General features: G+C 43.3%; 1 protein-coding gene across 1 annotated transcript; it reads right to left on the bottom strand.

Moving 5' to 3' along the window:
• Positions 1-1,657: 1,657 nt before the first annotated feature.
• Positions 1,658-3,174, bottom strand: LOC125533814 (putative F-box protein At1g44080). The gene has a single exon (XM_087540018.1). The coding sequence runs from the start codon at positions 2,932-2,934 to the stop codon at positions 1,747-1,749; it is 1,188 nt and encodes a 395-aa protein (XP_087396144.1). The 5' UTR covers positions 2,935-3,174; the 3' UTR covers positions 1,658-1,746.
• Between the last annotated feature and the right edge of the window lie 14,843 nt (positions 3,175-18,017).

The raw sequence follows: 18,017 nt of genomic DNA, 5'->3' as shown, positions 1-18,017 counted from the left end.
AAGTTTTTTCAAACCTAGTCAACTTTTTACCACAACATGTTGAGGTCATATCATGATACCATACCAAATTTTACGTTTTTCAGACTTCGTTTGCAATTTCTAGAATTATAAAATCCAATAAACTCCATGTTTGTAACCGACTCTTTCCATAGAGGCCTTTGTTTTTTTTTCATTGCTTGTATAAGACATACAAATATAGTCAAGACCAAAAATATAAATTTTTAAACCATTTTTATGCCCTAATTCATTATTTGTACTTAAAATTAGAATTATATCCATTAAATGCCTAGACATTCACACAATGACTTAAACATAGCAAATGAACCCCAAAGAATGCCAAATTTGAACTTCATTGACTGTATGTTGTAATTTGATTATAGAAAAAAATCAAGGTCAAACGATGAAGGGAAATTTAATTCTCCTTCAAACGCATTCCCTCTCGTAACCATGATTTTCCTAAAACGATGTAACCGTCTCTAAGGAGTATACATGACAACTTTTGTGAAATCTTCTCAATTTTATACTACAACATAATAAGGTCATATCATGACACCATGCCAAGGTTCGTGTTTTTCATACTTCATTTAATATAAAAAAACATTAAACTCAATGTTTGTGGTTGAACCTTGCCACAAATATCTTTGAAATTTCTCTCATTTTTTGTATAAGGCATACAAATATACACAAGACCCTAAATATGATTTTTTTTTTGTAACATTTTTGTGCACTATTTCATGCACTCATAATTTTGAATTATATCCATTAAACACCTAAAAATGTACTTAATGACTTACATATAGCAAATGAACCCTGAAGAATGTTGAAACTGAACACGAATGATGATACGTTGTAGGTTGAGTGTAGAAAAAAAATTCAAGGTCAAATGATGAAGTAAAGGTGAATTCTACTTCCAACGCAAGACATCACCCACGATTGCATTTTTCAAACTGTGTGCGATGGAAGACTAGAGAACACACATTTTTTGAAAAACCCATGTGCTATGTGTGGCACACGGTTACTTTTTAAAACACGGTTGTTGTTTTTTCTTAAAAAAATTATGCAATGATAGGGTACATCACACACACACAATTTTGCAAAAATATGTGCAATGTATCACACACTGTTCCATTTCTGAAACCGTGTGGGATGATAGGCTACATCACACACATTTTTTTACAAAAGCCCGTGTGCAAGGCATCACATACGGTTGCGTTTTAAAAACTGGTTGGTATGATAGATCACGCCGCACACACATTTTCTGTAAAACCATGTGCAATGCATCACATGTTTACGGTTTTATAATCATGATCGATGATAGGACACACTGCACAACATTTTTTTTTTGCGAAAACTGTGTGCAAGGATTACACATGGTTGTGTTTTCAGAACTGTGTGTGATATTGCAACATCAAACACGTTTTTTCGCCAAAGCGTGTGCGATGTATACATCATAGTTTTTGTCTAGCGTGTGTGATAGTGTCTTAATAACACCATTCTGCACTAGTGTATTGAGATGGAGGATTCAAACCAAACAAATTCCTAGCTCGAAGTTTGACTCCAGTTTCGAAATCGGAAAACAGTGCTAAATAACGCACCTGAAGTTTCAGCACCACAACTATAATTGGATGTCCATGATACAGTGAGATACTTGTGCAATTTAACTTGAGTTGAACACGCCATAGCACATTTCAACACACCATAGATACTGACGCCTTGCAAAGCAACACAACATCAGTCAAGGTAGTCTCACGGAAGTAGCCATGTCGTCTGACGCATCTTGTTTCTATCCCTATCACGTTTCCATGAGACCATCGGCAGAGGAGATGAGACCTCGCCGTCTATCATGTCGTAAACACCGATGGAAGTTTCATTGCTCTTGTGACTATAGCCCTTGTAATATTCATCATCGTCCAAGAAAAAGATCCGGTCACCCTTCATCCCGTACTGAGACACGGGAACGGCCCGTGAGCAGCTCCGCCCAACAAAAACCACCTGGTCCTCTCCCAAGGTCGTCACGCTGACCCACCGTGAGCGCTTGAAGTCAGCCTCGAACACCTCGAACTCGCTCTCTCCAGCCAAAACATGGTCCAGCACCAGCCTGCACCAGATCTTCCTGCGTATCATTAGCAGCTTGCCGCATGATTCGACCAGGTAAACCTTGATCTTGATGGTGCTGTTGCTTGGCGTCCAATCCAAATCACATGGATCGCCATTGATGATCCGTCCGATCCGAGAAATCTGCGGGTCGCCGGTGCTCTCGTCCTGACCAATGTTCACCACGAAGAGGTCCTCGCCATAGTCAATGGCGTAGAGCTTGCCCTGGTAGAACGCCATATCTTTGTAATCCTTGCACTCATCGTACGCGCGTACCGAGCACGAGGTAGCCCCTGGCCGGCACAGCAGGATCTGGCCGAGCATTTCATGGCAGACAAATGCAGCGGCGAGGTTTGGCGAGCACAGCATCAGCTTACTCAGCAGGAGAGTGTCCGCGTTTCTGATGAGCAGCCATGTGCCGCGGGTGTGCCGTTCGTGCTCTGGTATGTGCTTCAGATCCGCATGCGGTGGACGGAGCCGGACGTCAGAGAGTGCAGGGAGCGTCACGGTGGCGCCGGTGAATGGATCCACGAGGAAGCATCCGTCGTCGCGTAGGAAGGCGAGCCAGCGGCCGCAGGCGCTGTTGTACCCCGCGAAGCCGCAGCCTGGGAAGCGGAAGCGCTTGCTGTAAGGGAGGCTGTAGAAGGTGCCGTCCGGGAGCGCGAGCAGAGGCAGCACCGGGAGCACGCGGTGGTGCAGCTCGGCGGCGCGCCACTGCGGGCATACCGCGGCGAAGCGGGCGCGGTCGGCGCACGCGGGGAGGAGCCGGAGCACCAGCCCGGCCAGGTCCAGCGGGATGGCCGACCACGAAGATGGCGAGGGTGGTTGCGTCTCCGACATCGGTCCGTCGTCCGATCCTGCAAAGAAGAACCAGGTCGCCGCTCGCCCGACAGCTTCAGCTGAAGGAAGGCTGCACCGACAGGTGCATGATAGACGGGTTACCTGTTATCGGCGCCGGAGTGGGTGGAGGTGGACCGCGTGGCCTGCCGCTAGGGAGGCCTATCACATGGCCACCGCCGTTGCTGCTGCTGGGGAAGGGGGACCTGTGTAGGCGTGTAGCTGGAGCAATGGAATGCAAGTTTGCTGGCCGAAGGAACATGTAGTTTAGTATCAGCGGTGAACATAAAATAATTTCAAGAGTTAATTTAAGGGCACAGAGCAGCCGTCCGCCGGCGGCATGACAACGACTTTGGCCTCGGTCCAGTCGTCTCGTCTCTCGAGGATCGTCAATTTCTTTGTAAACCTACAATGTTAACGGTAACTTAAAGACAGCTGATCATATAGGGGATTGTCACTTTCTTTGTAAACCCACAAATCTCCCCTTCGTCCTCTCTGCCGCTAACGGAGGACACCACAAGCAAGAATTTTTGTCCAAAATGACCACCTGCCAAATCAAATTGACAAAAAAAAACACCTTTGAATGTAAACGACAGAAAAGATCAGCTGGACTGTGGAGGCAGGGCTGCCAGCCGAAACATGGCACTTACCGCCACAGACGAAGGCTGCAGGGCCTGCCGCCACAGCGGGGGGCGGCACCCCTTGCACCACAGGATTTGGAGCAACGTGGCCTCTTTTGGTTCATAGGATAGGATTATCATAGGAATAGGAATCTTGTAGAAAATGAGATGACATGTATCTCAAATCCTATGAGTAGGAATAGGAAACAAGATGTCATTCGATTGACATCAAAGAAAAATTTTCCATTGAGTCTAGGCTTTTTTTTATTTTCCTATAAAATGTGAAGGATAGGAACCAATCCTATGTAGGAATAGAAATCCATTCATATGAACCAAAGAGCTCTAAAAAAATCCTATAAAAATTCTATCCTTTAGAATTTCTTGAAATTTCTCTAAACCAAAGAAGGCCTATTAAATGGAAAACGGATGATATGGCACCTGCCGCCATGGGCTGTGGCGGCAGCCAAGCATATTTGTACGCAAGACGGATCAGGTCGATCACGATGACTAGCTAGCTGGCTCCTCTACTCCCATCAACGCACCTACTTCCTCCATTTCGAATTATTTGTCTTGGATTTGTTTAGATATGGATGTATCTAGACTTATTTTAGTGCTATATATCTCCGTATTTAGACAAATTTAAGACAAGTAATTTGGAACGGAAGGAGTAGCTAGCATATTTCTTTCGGTGATCCATTCATCTCCCATATATGTGCAAGCACGTGTGTTGTAATGATGCAATACTAAGTTACAAAAGAGTTGTACTTGCCTAGACACAAATCAAATCACGTGGCACCTGTTGATCTTGCCACTCCCATTAGAGCATGCATCAGATTCATGTGTATGTCATAGCAGCAGAATCATCAAATAGCTAGCTAGCCACCGAGATCTGTATGTGATAGCAGCAAGATAAAATATTTAGCTAGCCAGCAAGATCAAATAGCTAGCTACTCCCTCCGTTCCTAAATATAAGTATTTTTAGACATTTTAAATAGACTACAATATATCGATGTATATAAACATATTTTAGAGTATAGATTCACTAATTTTGCTCCATATGTAGTTATTTGTTGGAATCACTAAAAAGACTTATATTTGGAAACGGTGAGAGTACCATACATGCATGCAAATATGTGGCTACCGCCGCAGCCCCCAGCGGCAGTTGCCATGTCATCTGTTTTCCGTTCTAGCGTTGCTCCAAATCTTGTGGTGCAAGAGGTGCCGCCCCCAGCTGTGGCGGCAGGTGTCACGTGTCGGCTGGCGTCCCTGCCGCCACAGTCTAGCTTGTCTTTTCTGTCGTTTACATCCAAAGACGGTCTTTTCTTTCAATTTGATTCGGCAGGTGATCCTTTTGGACAAAAATTCCACAAACGAAGCCGCGTGGTCCACGGTGGTGGTGGGGATCTTGCTCCCGGCGCGGGTGGCTCCCGGGCACGACGGCGAGCTTCTGGTGGACAGTGGCGCCGGCGCAGCGATGCTGGTGCTTGAATCCAGCATGGAATAAGCCACAGCGAGCGGGCTCCAGAACGCGTTCGGGCGCGAGCTGGACACGTCGGGTGCAGTCGGAGCCGCACCGGGACCGTGGCGTGCGTGCGTGTGTGGTGTATGGGCGCGCGTGTGCACATGCATGGATGCGCCGTAGTTGTAGGAGGTCGTTGGCGAGCAGGGCAGTGTGATCAGGCCAGACTGGCGCGGGCTCGGCGCGACCCAGGCACGTGCGTGCGCGTCGTGGGCGCGGCCAGAGCGGGCCAGGTCGTGGATCGACTGGGTGGGGGGCGTGCGGGTCGTGCCCAATGCCGACCCAGGGTATAAGAGCACCTGCGGGTGAGGGGGTCCTGGACTAAGGGGTCCTCGGGCGTCCGACCTATTATCCATGGGCTGGACTGATGGGCTGTGAAGACATGAAGGCCGAAGACTGTACCTGTGTCCGGATTGGACTCTCCTTGGTGTGGAAGGCAAGCTTGGCAACCGACTATGAAGACTCCTTCTTATGTAACCGACTCTATGTAAACCCTAGATCCCCCCGGTGTCTATATAAACCGAAGGGATTAGTCCGAAAAGGACATACTCATTACCATAGTCATACATGTTAGACTTCTAGGGTTTAGCCATTACGATCTCGTGGTAGATCAACTCTTGTAACACTCATATTCATCAAGATCAATCAAGCAGGACATAGGGTATTACCTCCATAGAGAGGGCCCGAACCTGGGTAAACATCGTGTCCCCCGTCTCCTATTACCATCGATCCTAAATGCACAGTTCGGGACCCCCTACCCGAGATCCGCCGGTTTTGACACCGACATTGGTGCTTTCATTGAGAGTTCCACTGTGCCGTCAACGAGGGGTTCGATGGCCCCTCCGATCGTCTATAGTGACGCTGTCCAAGGAGAAACCCTCCTCCCCAAACAGATTTCTGTATTCGGCAGCTTCGTGCTGCGGGCTAACTCGCTTGGCCATCTGGAGCAGATTGATAGCTACGCCCCTGGCCATCAGGTCAGATTTGGAAGCTTGAGCTATGTCACGGATATCCGTGGGGACTCGATCTTCAATGGATTTGAGACCGCGGCGATCGCTCCCCCTCGCTTCGATGAACATGACCTAAATCTGTCATCGGACCAGGTTCCGGAGATGGTTCTTGTAACTGCTACGACCTTAGATCCGGAGCAGTTTACACCATCCGAAGCCACAGAGTCGGTGGCGTTGGAGCCGCACACAAACTCAACACCAGGCAATATCAGCGTCAACGGAATTTTGGACTTGTTTCAGGATATAAGTTCCGAACCTTGCGCGCCCTCGGACACCGAGTTGGATCGGTTATTGATACGTCCATTTTGCATCATGCTTTTATATCAATATTTATTGCATTATGGGCTGTTATTTCACTTTATGTCACAATACTTATGGCTATTCTCTTTTATTTTACAAGGTTTACATAAGGAGGGAGAATGCCGGCAGCTGGAATTCTGGGCTGGAAAAGGAGCAAATATTAGAGACCTATTCTGCGCAACTCCAAAAGTCCTAAAACTCCACGGAACGTCTTAAAATAAATAAAGAAAAATCCTCACCAAAGATGAAGGCCAGGGGGCCCACACCCTGCTCACGAGGGTGGGGGCGCCCCCCCCCTAGGGCGCGCCCCCTACCTCGTGGGCCCCCTGGTGGCTCTCCAAGATCCATCTTCTCCTATATGAGGTCTTTCGATGAGAAAAAAATAGGAAGGAACTTATCGGGATGAGACTCCGCCGCCACGAGGCGGAACCTTGGCGGATCCAATCTAGAGCTCCGACAGAGCTGTTCTGCCGGGGAAACTTCCCTTCGGGAGGGGGAAATCATCACCATCATCATCACCAACGCTCCTCTCATCGGGAGAGGGCAATCTCCATCAACATCTTCACCAGCACCATCTCATCTCCAAACCCTAGTTCATCTCTTGTATCCAATTCTTGTCTCAAAGTCCAGGATTGGTGCTAGTAGGTTGCTAGTAGTGTTGATTACACCTTGTAGTTGATGCTAGTTGGTTTATTTGGTGGAAGATCATATGTTCAGATCCTATATGCATATTATTACCCCTCTGATTATGAACATGAATATGCTTTGTGAGTAATTACGTTCGTTCCTGAGGACAAGGGAGAAGTCTTGCTATGAGTAGTCATGTGAATTTGGTATTCGTTTGATATTTTGATAAGATGTATGTTGTCTAGCCTCTAGTGGTGTTATGTGAACGTCAACTACATAACACTTCACCATTATTTGGGCCTAGAGGAAGGCATTGGGAAGTAATAAGTAGATGATGGGTTGCTAGAGTGACAGAAGCTTAAACCCTAGCTTATGTGTTGTTTCGTAAGGGGCTGATTTGGATCCGTATGTTTCATGCTATGGTTAGGTTTACCTTAATACTTTTGTTGTAGTTGCGGATGCTTGCAATAGAGGTTAATCATAAGTGGGATGCTTGTTCAAATAAGAACAACACCCAAGCACCGGTCCACCCACATATCAAATTATCAAAGTATCAAACGCGAATCATATGAACGTGATGAAAACTAGCTTGACGATATTCCCATGTGTCCTCGGGAGCGCCTTTCCTATTATAAGAGTTTATTCCGGCTTGTCCTTTGCTACAAAAGGATTGGGCCACCTTGCTGCACTTTATTTACTTTTGTTACTTGTTGCCCATTACAACCTATCTTATCACAAAACTATCTGTTACCACTTATTTCAGTACTTGCAGAGAATACCTTGCTGAAAACCGCTTATCATTTCCTTCTGCTCCTCGTTGGGTTCGACACTCTTACTTATCAAAAGGACCACGATAGATCCCATATACTTGTAGGTCATCAAGACTCTTTTATGGCGCCGTTGCCGGGGAGTGTAGCGCCTTTGGTAGGTGGAATTTGGTAAGGAAAAATTTATATAGTGTGCTGAAATTTACTGTCACTAGTTACTATGGAAAGTAATTCTTTGAGGGGCTTGTTCGGGGTATCTTCACCCCGTCCAGTAGAGCAAAGAGTTGCTCCTCAACCTACTGAACCTATTGAAAATGAAACTCCTTTTAAATTTCCTTCGGATATGATGGAAAAACTGCTAGCTAACCCTTTTACAGGAGATGGAACAAAGCATCCTAATGAGCACTTAATATATGTGGATGAAGTTTGTGGATTATTTAAGCTTGCAGGTATACCCGATGATGTTGCTAAGAAGAAGGTCTTCCCTTTATGTTTGAAGGGAGACGCATTGATATGGTATAGGCTATGTGATGATATGAGATCATGGGACTATAAAAGATTGAAGTTGGAATTTCATCAAAAGTATTACCCTATGCATCTTGTTCATCGTGATCGCAATTGTATATATAATTTCTGGCCTCGCGAAGGAGAAAGCGTCGCTCAAGCTTGGGGGAGGCTTAAATCATTGTTATATTCATGCCCCAATCATGAGCTCCCGAGAGAAATAATTATGCAAAGTTTTTATGCTCGGCTTTCTGATAACAATCGCACCATGCTTGATACTTCTTGTGTTGGCTCTTTTATGATGAAGACTATTGAATTCAGATGGAATTTATTGGATAGAATTAAACGCAACTCTGAAGATTGGGACCTCGACGAAGGTAAGGAGTCAGGTATGACACCATAGTTTGATTGTGTTAAATCTTTTATGGATACCGATATTTTCCGTAAGTTTAGCACTAAATATGGACTTGACTCTGAGATAGTAGCTTCTTTCTGTGAATCTTTTGCTACTTATGTTGATCTCCCTAAGGAGAAGTGGTTTAAATATCATCCTCCCATAGAAGTAAAAGTAGCTGCACCTATTAAAGTTGAAGAAAAGGCTGTCACTTATAATGATCCTATTGTTCCTACTTCTTATGTTGAGAAACCACCTTTCCCTGTTAGAATAAAGGATCATGCTAAAGCTTCAACTGTTGTTCGTAAAAGTAGAACCTAATATTGCTATTGTTAAAGATCTCTTGTCTGATAATATTGATGGTCATGTTATTCAGTTCGAAGGTGAAACTGCTAGAATTGCTAAACCTTGTGCTAAAGATAAACATAGACATGTGGTAGGCATGCCTGTTATTTCTATTAAAATAGGAGATCATTGTTATCATGGCTTATGTGATATGGGTGCTAGTGCTAGTGTAATACCTATTGACTTATACAAAGAAATTAAGAATGAAATTGCACCTGTTGAGTTAGAAGATATTGATGTTACTATTAAACTTGCTAATAGATATACTATTGCACCAATTGGAATTGTTAGAGATGTTGAAGTCTTGTGTTGGAAGACTAAATATCCTGCTGATTTTCTTGTTCTTGGTTCCCCACAAGATAGCTTTTGTCCCATTATATTTGATAGACCCTTCTTAAATACTGTCAATGCTACCATAGACTGCACAAAGAATGTTGTTACTGTTGGCTTGGATGATATGGTCCATGAGTTTAATTTCTCTAAATTTAGTAAACAACATCGTGAGGAAGAATTACCTAGTAAGGATGAAATTATTGGTCTTGCTTCCATTGCCGTACCTCCTAGTGATCCTTTAGAACACTATTTGCTAGACCATGAAAATGATATGTTCATGAATGAAAGAAGGGAAATAGATGAAGTATTCTTTAAACAGGAACCTATGCTGCAACACAATTTTCCTATTGAAATCTTAGGGGATCCTCCTCCACCTAAGGGTGATCCCTTGTTTGAGCTTAAACCTTTGCCTGATAATCTTAAATATGCTTATCTTGATGAAAAGAAGATATATCCTGTTATTATTAGTGCTAACCTTTCAGAGCATGAAGAAGAAAGATTATTGAAAACTCTGAAGAAGCATCGTGCTGCTATTGGATATACTCTTGATGATCTTAAGGGCATTAGTCCCACTCTATGTCAACATAAAATAAATTTGGAAGCAGATGCCAAACCAGTTCATGATCCTCAACGACGTCTGAATCCTAAAATGAAAGAAGTGGTAAGAAAATAAATACTAAAGCTTCTGGAGGCAGGTATAATCTATCTCGTTGCTGATAGTGAGTGGGTAAGTCCTGTCCATTGTGTCCCTAAGAAGGGAGGTATTACTGTTGTTCCTAATGATAAAGATGAATTGATTCCACAAAGAATTATCACATGTTATAGGATGGTAATTGATTTCCGCAAATTAAATAAAGCTACTAAGAAAGATCATTACCCCTTACCTTTTATTGATCAAATGCTAGAAAGATTATGCAAACATACACACTATTGCTTTCTAGATGGTTATTCTGGTTTCTCTCAAATACCTGTGTCGGCTAGAGATCAATCAAAGACTACTTTTACATGCCCTTTTGGTACTTTTGCTTATAGACGTATGCCTTTTGGTTTATGTAATGCACCTGCTACCTTTCAAAGATGCATGATGGCTATATTCTCTGACTTTTGTGAACATATTTGTGAGGTTTTCATGGATGACTTTTCCGTCTATGGTTCCTCTTCTGATGATTGCTTGAGCAATCTTGATCGAGTTTTGCAGAGATGTGAAGAAACTAATCTTGTCTTGAATTGGGAAAAGTGCCACTTTATGGTTAATGAAGGTATTGTCTTGGGGCACAAAGTTTCTGAAAGAGGTATTGAAGTTGATAAAGCCAAGGTTGATGCTATTGAAAAGATGCCATGTCCCAAGGACATCAAAGGTATAAGAAGTTTCCTTGGTCACGCTGGATTTTATAGGAGGTTCATTAAGGACTTCTCAAAAATTTCTCGGCCTCTGACTAATTTATTGCAAAAAGATATACCATTTGTCTTTGATGATGATTGTGTAGAAGCATTTGAAATACTTAAGAAAGCATTAGTCACTGCACCTGTTGTTCAGCCACCTGATTGGAATTTACCCTTTGAAATTATGTGTGATGCTAGTGATTATGTTGTAGGTGCTGTTCTAGGTCAAAGAGTTGATAAGAAATTAAATGTTATTCATTATGCTAGTAAGACTCTAGACAATGCTCAAAGAAATTATGCTACTACTGAAAAAGAGCTTTTAGCAGTTGTATTTGCTTGTGATAAGTTCAGATCTTATATTGTTGATTCTAAAGTAACTATTCAAACTGATCATGCTGCTATTAAATATCTTATGGAAAATAAAGATGCTAAACCTAGACTTATTAGATGGGTTCTCTTGCTACAAGAATTTGATTTGCATATTGTTGATAGAAAGGGAGCTGAGAACCCCGTTGCAGACAACTTGTCTAGGTTAGAAAATATTCTTGATGACCCACTACCTATTAATGATAGCTTTCCTGATGAACAATTAAATGTTATAAGTACTTCTCGTAGTACTCCATGGTATGCTGATTATGCTAATTACATTGTTGCTAAGTTTATACCACCTAGCTTCACATACTAGCAAAAGAAGAAGTTCTTCTATGATTTGAGACATTACTTTTGGGATGACCCACATCTTTATAAAGGAGTAGATGGTGTTATTAGATGTTGTGTACCTGAGCATGAACAGGAACAGATCCTACGCAAGTGTCATTCCGAGTCTTATGGAGGACACCACGCTGGAGATAGAACTGCACATAAGGTATTGCAATCTGGTTTTATTGGCCTACTCACTTCAAGGATGCCGTAAGTTTGTCTTGTCTTGTGATGAATGTCAAAGAATTGGTAATATTAGTAGACGTCAAGAAATGCCTATGAATTATTCACTTGTTATTGAACCGTTTGATGTTTGGGGCTTTGATTATATGGGACCTTTTCCTGCCTCTAATGGATACACACATATTCTAGTTACTGTTGATTACGTTACTAAGTGGGTAGAAGCTATTCCAACTAGTAGTGATGATCATAACACTTCTATTAAAATGCTTAAGGAAGTTATTTTCCCAAGGTTTGGAGTCCCTAGATATTTAATGACTGATGGTGGTTCACACTTTATTCATGGTGCTTTCCGGAAAATGCTTGCTAAATATGATGTTAATCATAGAATTGCATCTCATTATCACCCTCAGTCTAGTGGTCAAGTAGAGTTGAGCAATAGAGAGGTCAAATTAATTTTGCAAAAGACTGTTAATAGGTCTAGAAAGAATTGGTCCAAGAAACTTGATGATGCATTATGGGCTTATAGAACTGCATACAAAAATCCTATGGGTATGTCTCCGTATAAAATGGTTTATGGAAAAGTATGTCACTTACCTCTCCAACTAGAACATAAGGCATATTGGGCTATTAAAGAGCTTAACTATGATTTTAAACTTGCCGGTGAGAACAAGTTATTTGATATTAGCTCACTTGATGAATGGAGAACCCAAGCTTATGAAAATGCCAAGTTGTTTAAAGAAAAAGTCAAAAGATGGCATGAGAAAAGGATACAAAAGCGTGAGTTTAATGTAGGTGATTATGTATTGCTATACAACTCTCGTTTAAGATTTTTTGCAGCAAAACTTCTCTCTAAATGGGAAGGCCCCTATGTTATCAAGGAGGTCTATCGTTCAGGTGCCATAAAAATCAACAACTACGAGGGCACAAATCCGAGGGTGGTAAATGGTCAAAGAATTAAACATTATATCTCAGGTAATCCCATAAATGTTGAAACCAATATTATCGAAACCATAACCCCAGAGGAATACATAAGGGACACTTTCCGGAGCATTTCGGACCCCGAAAAGGAATAGGTATGTGGTATGGTAAGTAAACCGACTCCAAAACAATTTTGAAGGTAATATTTCTCCGTTTTGGAATATTTAGAAAAATAGAAAAATAAGTAGTAGTCCGGGAAGGACACGAGGGCCCCACGAGGGTGGTGGGCGCGCCCTACCCCCTGGGCGCGCCCCCCAACTTCGTGAGCACCTCGTGTGCCTTCCGGACTCCGTTTTCTTGCACGATACATATTTTGGTCTGTAAAAATTCATTATATATTCTCCCGAAGGTTTTGACTCCCGTATCACGCAAACCTCCTCTGTTCTTGTTTCGAGCTGTTTTCTGTCAGGGTTTTCCAGGCTAGGCATCATGTCGTCTCCCTCCTCAAACAATGGTGACAACGATGCTTGGCTAATGAAGATAGATCTGAAGAGGGAAGAACCCACGAGGGTCAACAAGGATGAAAGGATCAAGAAGGCCACGGAGGATCAAGCTCCAGCAGCAATAGACACCCTTCAAATTGATCATAACCTTCTTACCCCAACTGACATCGAAGCTTTCAAGATGATTGAGTTAGCTCATGTTCAAAACAAGTATCTCACACAAGAAAATATTTTTTTGAAGGAGCATATTGTCGCACTCAAGGGCATTATTCGCAAGCTGGAGGACCTCTTACGCTCGATGTGCGATTATCCGTCACCACCACCTTCTTCACCAACAAAGGAGATATAATCACACGGGTATGGGCACTCCCCTTGGCAACTGCCAAGCTTGGGGGAGGTGCCCCGGTATCGTATCACAATTACAACTCCTATATTTACCGTTTTTCTTAGTTCGATCCTATTAGTAGTATCTTGATCTAGTAGAATAAAGTTTATGGCATGATCTAGTTTTGAGTTTGCTTTATGATCTCTCTATGTAATCGAGTCTGTGAGCTATATATAATAAAGATTAGTGTTGAGTCAAGGGCTTGATTATTTTGCCATGATCTTGGGTGAATAAAAGAAAAGAGAAAAGAATAAAAAGAAACAAAAAGTTCATATTGATCTTATTGAGAGTAATGACTTCACATAGAAAGAGTATGATGATTAAAAGTTGTTGGGAGTTGGCAGACATAGCTTTGGTCATTGTTGCAATTAATAGGAAGTAATAAGGAAAGAGAGGTTTTCACATATAGATATATTATCATTGACATCTTTTATGATTGGGAGCACTCATTAAAATATGACATGCTAAAGAGTTGATGTTGGACAAGGAAGACAACGTAATGAGTTATGTATTTCTTATATCTGAGATAAAGTATGTTGTCATGGATCCTCTAACTTGTTGAGCTTGCCTTTCCCCCTCATGCTAGCCAAATTCTCAGCACCAAGTAGAAATACTACTTGTGCTTCCAAATACCCTTAAACCAGTTTTGCCATGAGAGTCCACCATATCTACCTATGGATTGAGTAAGATCCTTCAAGTAAGTTGTCATCGGTGCAAAGCAATAAAAATTGCTCTAAATATATATGATTGATTGGTGTGGGAGAAATAAGCTTTATACGATCTTGTGATGTGGAAGTAATAAAAGCGATGGACTGCATAATAAAGGTTCATATCACAAGGGGCAATATAAAGTGACGTTCTTTCGCATTGAGATTTTATATATCCAACCATAAAAGCGCATGGCAACCTCTGCTTCCCTCTGTGAAGGGCCTATCTTTTATTATTATCTTCTACCTTATGCAAGAGTCATGGTGATCTTCACCTTTTCTTTTTCATTTTATCCTTTGGCAAGCTCAGCATGTTGGAAAGAACATGATATATATATATATATATAATTGGATGTAGGGGAGCATGAACCATTATTGTTGACATTACCCTTGTGGTAAAAGGTTGTGGGGCAAAACTATAAGCTCCTATCTTTCTCTGTGTCCGATTAAAACTCTGTAACCACAAGTATCGCGTGAGTGTTAGCAATTATAGAGGACTAAATGATAGTTGAGTATGTGGACTTGCTTTTTAGCTCTGACATAGACTCTTTCCGATGTTATGATAAATTGCAATTGCTTCAATGACTGAGATTAAAGTTTGTCGGAGCCCAATAAGGTTTATGATTTATACTTTTGCATTGTGAATAGATCATCACTTGAATATAAGTAATCATATGACAAAAGCTATATATATTGTTGTTATGAGAATAATCATGATGCCTTCATGTCCGTATTTTATTTTTATCGACGCCTCTACCTCTAAACATGAGGACATATTTATTGTTCTCGGCTTTTCGCTTGAGGACAAGCGAGGTCTAAGCTTGGGGGAGTTGATACGTCCATTTTGCATCATGCTTTTATATCAATATTTATTGCATTATGGGCTGTTATTTCACATTATGTCACAATACTTATGGCTATTCTCTCTTATTTTACAAGGTTTACATAAGGAGGGAGAATGCCGGCAGCTGGAATTCTAGGCTGGAAAAGGAGCAAATATTAGAGACCTATTCTGCGCAACTCCAAAAGTCCTGAAAATCCATGGAACATATTAAAATAAATAAAGAAAAATCCTTGCCAAAGATGAAGGTCAGGGGGCCCACACCCTGCTCATGAGGGTGGGGGGCGCCCCCCCCCCTAGGGCGTGCCCCCCTACCTCATGGGCCCCCTGGTGGCTCTCCGACGTCCATCTTCTCATATATGAGGTATTTCGATGAGAAAAAAATATGAAGGAACTTTTCGGGACGAGACTCCGCTGCCACGAGGCGGAACCTTGGCGGATCCAATCTAGAGCTCCGGCAGAGCTGTTCTGCCGGGGAAACTTCCCTCCGGGAGGGGGAAATCATCACCATCATCATCACCAACGCTCCTCTCATCGGGAGAGGGCAATCTCCATCAACATCTTCACCAGCACCATCTCATCTTCAAACCCTAGTTCATCTCTTGTATCCAGTTCTTGTCTCAAAGTCCGGGATTGGTTCTAGTAGGTTGCTAGTAGTGTTGATTACTCCTTGTAGTTGATGCTAGTTGGTTTATTTGGTGGAAGATCATATGTTCAGATCCTATATGCATATTATTACCCCTCTGATTATGAACATGAATATGCTTTGTGAGTAATTACGTTCGTTCCTGAGGACAAGGGAGAAGTCTTGCTATGAGTAGTCATGTGAATTTGGTATTCGTTTGATATTTTGATAAGATGTATGTTGTCTAGCCTCTAGTGGTGTTATGTGAATGTCGACTACATAACACTTCACCATTATTTGGGCCTAGAGGAAGGCATTGGGAAGTAATAAGTAGATGATGGGTTGCTAGAGTGACAGAAGCTTAAACCCTAGTTTATGCGTTGCTTCGTAAGGGGCTGATTTGGATCCATATGTTTCATGCTATGGTTAGGTTTACCTTAATACATTTGTTGTAGTTGCGGATGCTTGCAATAGAGGTTAATCATAAGTGGGATGCTTGTTCAAGTAAGAACAGCACCCAAGCACCGGTCCACCCACATATCAAATTATCAAAGTATTGAACGCGAATCATATGAACGTGATGAAAACTAGCTTGATGATATTCCCATGTGTCCTCGGGAGCGCTTTTCCTATTATAAGAGTTTGTTCCGGCTTGTCCTTTGTACAAAAGGATTGGGCCACCTTGCTGCACTTTATTTACTTTTGTTACTTGTTGCCCATTACAACCTATCTTATCACAAAACTATCTATTACCACTTATTTCAGTACTTGCAGAGAATACCTTGCTGAAAACCGCTTATCATTTCCTTCTGCTCCTCGTTGGGTTCGACACTCTTACTTATCGAAAGGACTATGATAGATCCCCTATACTTGTGGGTCATCAGTTATCAATCATCGAGTTCAGCGCTGCAGATGTTTTCCAACACTCGCCTTTCGGCGATGTGCTGAATTCGTTGAAAAACATGTCCCCGATGGGGGACTCGAGGCCGAACTATGTCCGGTTCGAGCTAGAGGCTGACAAAGGAGAATTTCGCTTCCCACCCGCCACCCACTTCATAGCCACTGTCGAGGACTTAACCGACATGCCCGCTTCTGGCTCCGAAGACATCGATGGTATAGACGACGATGCCAATAAGGAGCAAGGCCAAGATCCGCCAGCCATCAGGCGTGAGACGGCCACCCCCTCATATGACGTGTACATGATCGATACACCTAAAAAGCCTCGCGGCGAAGACAAGGGAGATCCAGTTAAAACTCCTGAGTCACAGTCTAAGTTCCGGCGCCCCAAACGCCGCCCCAAGTCACGTCGCAGCAACAATGGCATTGGAGAAAACAGTACTCCGGACGGTGCCGAAAGCAATGAAGACCTTGTGGGAGCAACATCCAAGCAGGAGGAACAGGAAAACGGGCAAGCCAGCCCTGACGAACAGGCCCTGCCCAGCGACGGTTCGGAGGACGACAACTACCTTCCACTCTCCGAAGATGAGGTAAGCCTCGGCGACGAAGACATCCTACCCGAAGATCCCCTTGAACAGGAGCACTTCAAGCGCAGGCTGATAGCTACGGCAAGGAGCCTGAAAAAGAAGCAGCATCAGCTTCAACCTGACCAAGACCTACTCAACGACAGATGAACCGAAGTCCTGGTCGCCGAAGAATACTGCCTTAGTAGCCTAACCAAAGGCTACCCAAAGCACAGATTGCTATACCGGTCCGATGAAGGGGCGTTGGAGCCCATACCATTGTCACACAATGCGGCAGGTCACCGGCAACTCTGTCCGGATAAAGAGGCAACTCAAGTCGAACACCAGACCGCCCCACCTCACCGTAAAGGCAGGAACAACGTAGGTCACAATTACCCAGACGACCTACAGAGAGACTTGGACAATAGAGCAGGACATGCAAGACCGATCTACGGATGGAGAAAGCATGCTTCGACACGCGACGATGGCTACCTATTCGGACGTGTCAAAACTCGCCATGCCCGAGCCGAAAACCGCAAAGGGACTCCTTCGGAGTTACGTCGCAGTGTGGCCCAGCATAGAGGTGCCGCACACCCGCTTTGCTTCATTGATGAAGTAATGGATCATGAATTCCCTGAAGGATTCAAACCCGTCGATATTGAATCATACTACAGGGCAACCGATCCCGCGGTATGGATAGAAGATTTCATCCTCCACATCCATATGGCCCGTGGGGACGACCTCCACGCCATTAAATACCTCCCACTAAAACTAAAAGGGCTAGCTCGGTACTGGTTAAACAGCCTACCTGAAAATTCCATAGGCAGCTGGGAGGACTTGGAAGAGGCCTTCCTCGATAACTTCCGAGGAACATATGTCCGGCCACCGGATGCCGATGACCTAAGTCAAATTGTCCAACAGCCCAGAGAATCGGCCAGGGAGATCTGGACTCAGTTCTTAGTC

The sequence above is a fragment of the Triticum urartu genome, chromosome 2A, assembly GCF_056163025.1.
Source record: "Triticum urartu cultivar PI428250 chromosome 2A, HENAU_Tu73, whole genome shotgun sequence".
Taxonomy (NCBI): Eukaryota; Viridiplantae; Streptophyta; class Magnoliopsida; order Poales; family Poaceae; genus Triticum; species Triticum urartu.
Note: the sequence above shows the minus strand (reverse complement) of the source record. Positions and strands in the feature narration are given on the sequence as shown.

Coding starts and splice junctions, on each gene's coding strand:
- LOC125533814 (XM_087540018.1), bottom strand. CDS start 2,934: ATGTCGGAGACGCAACCACCCTCGCCATCTTCGTGGTCGGCCATCCCG.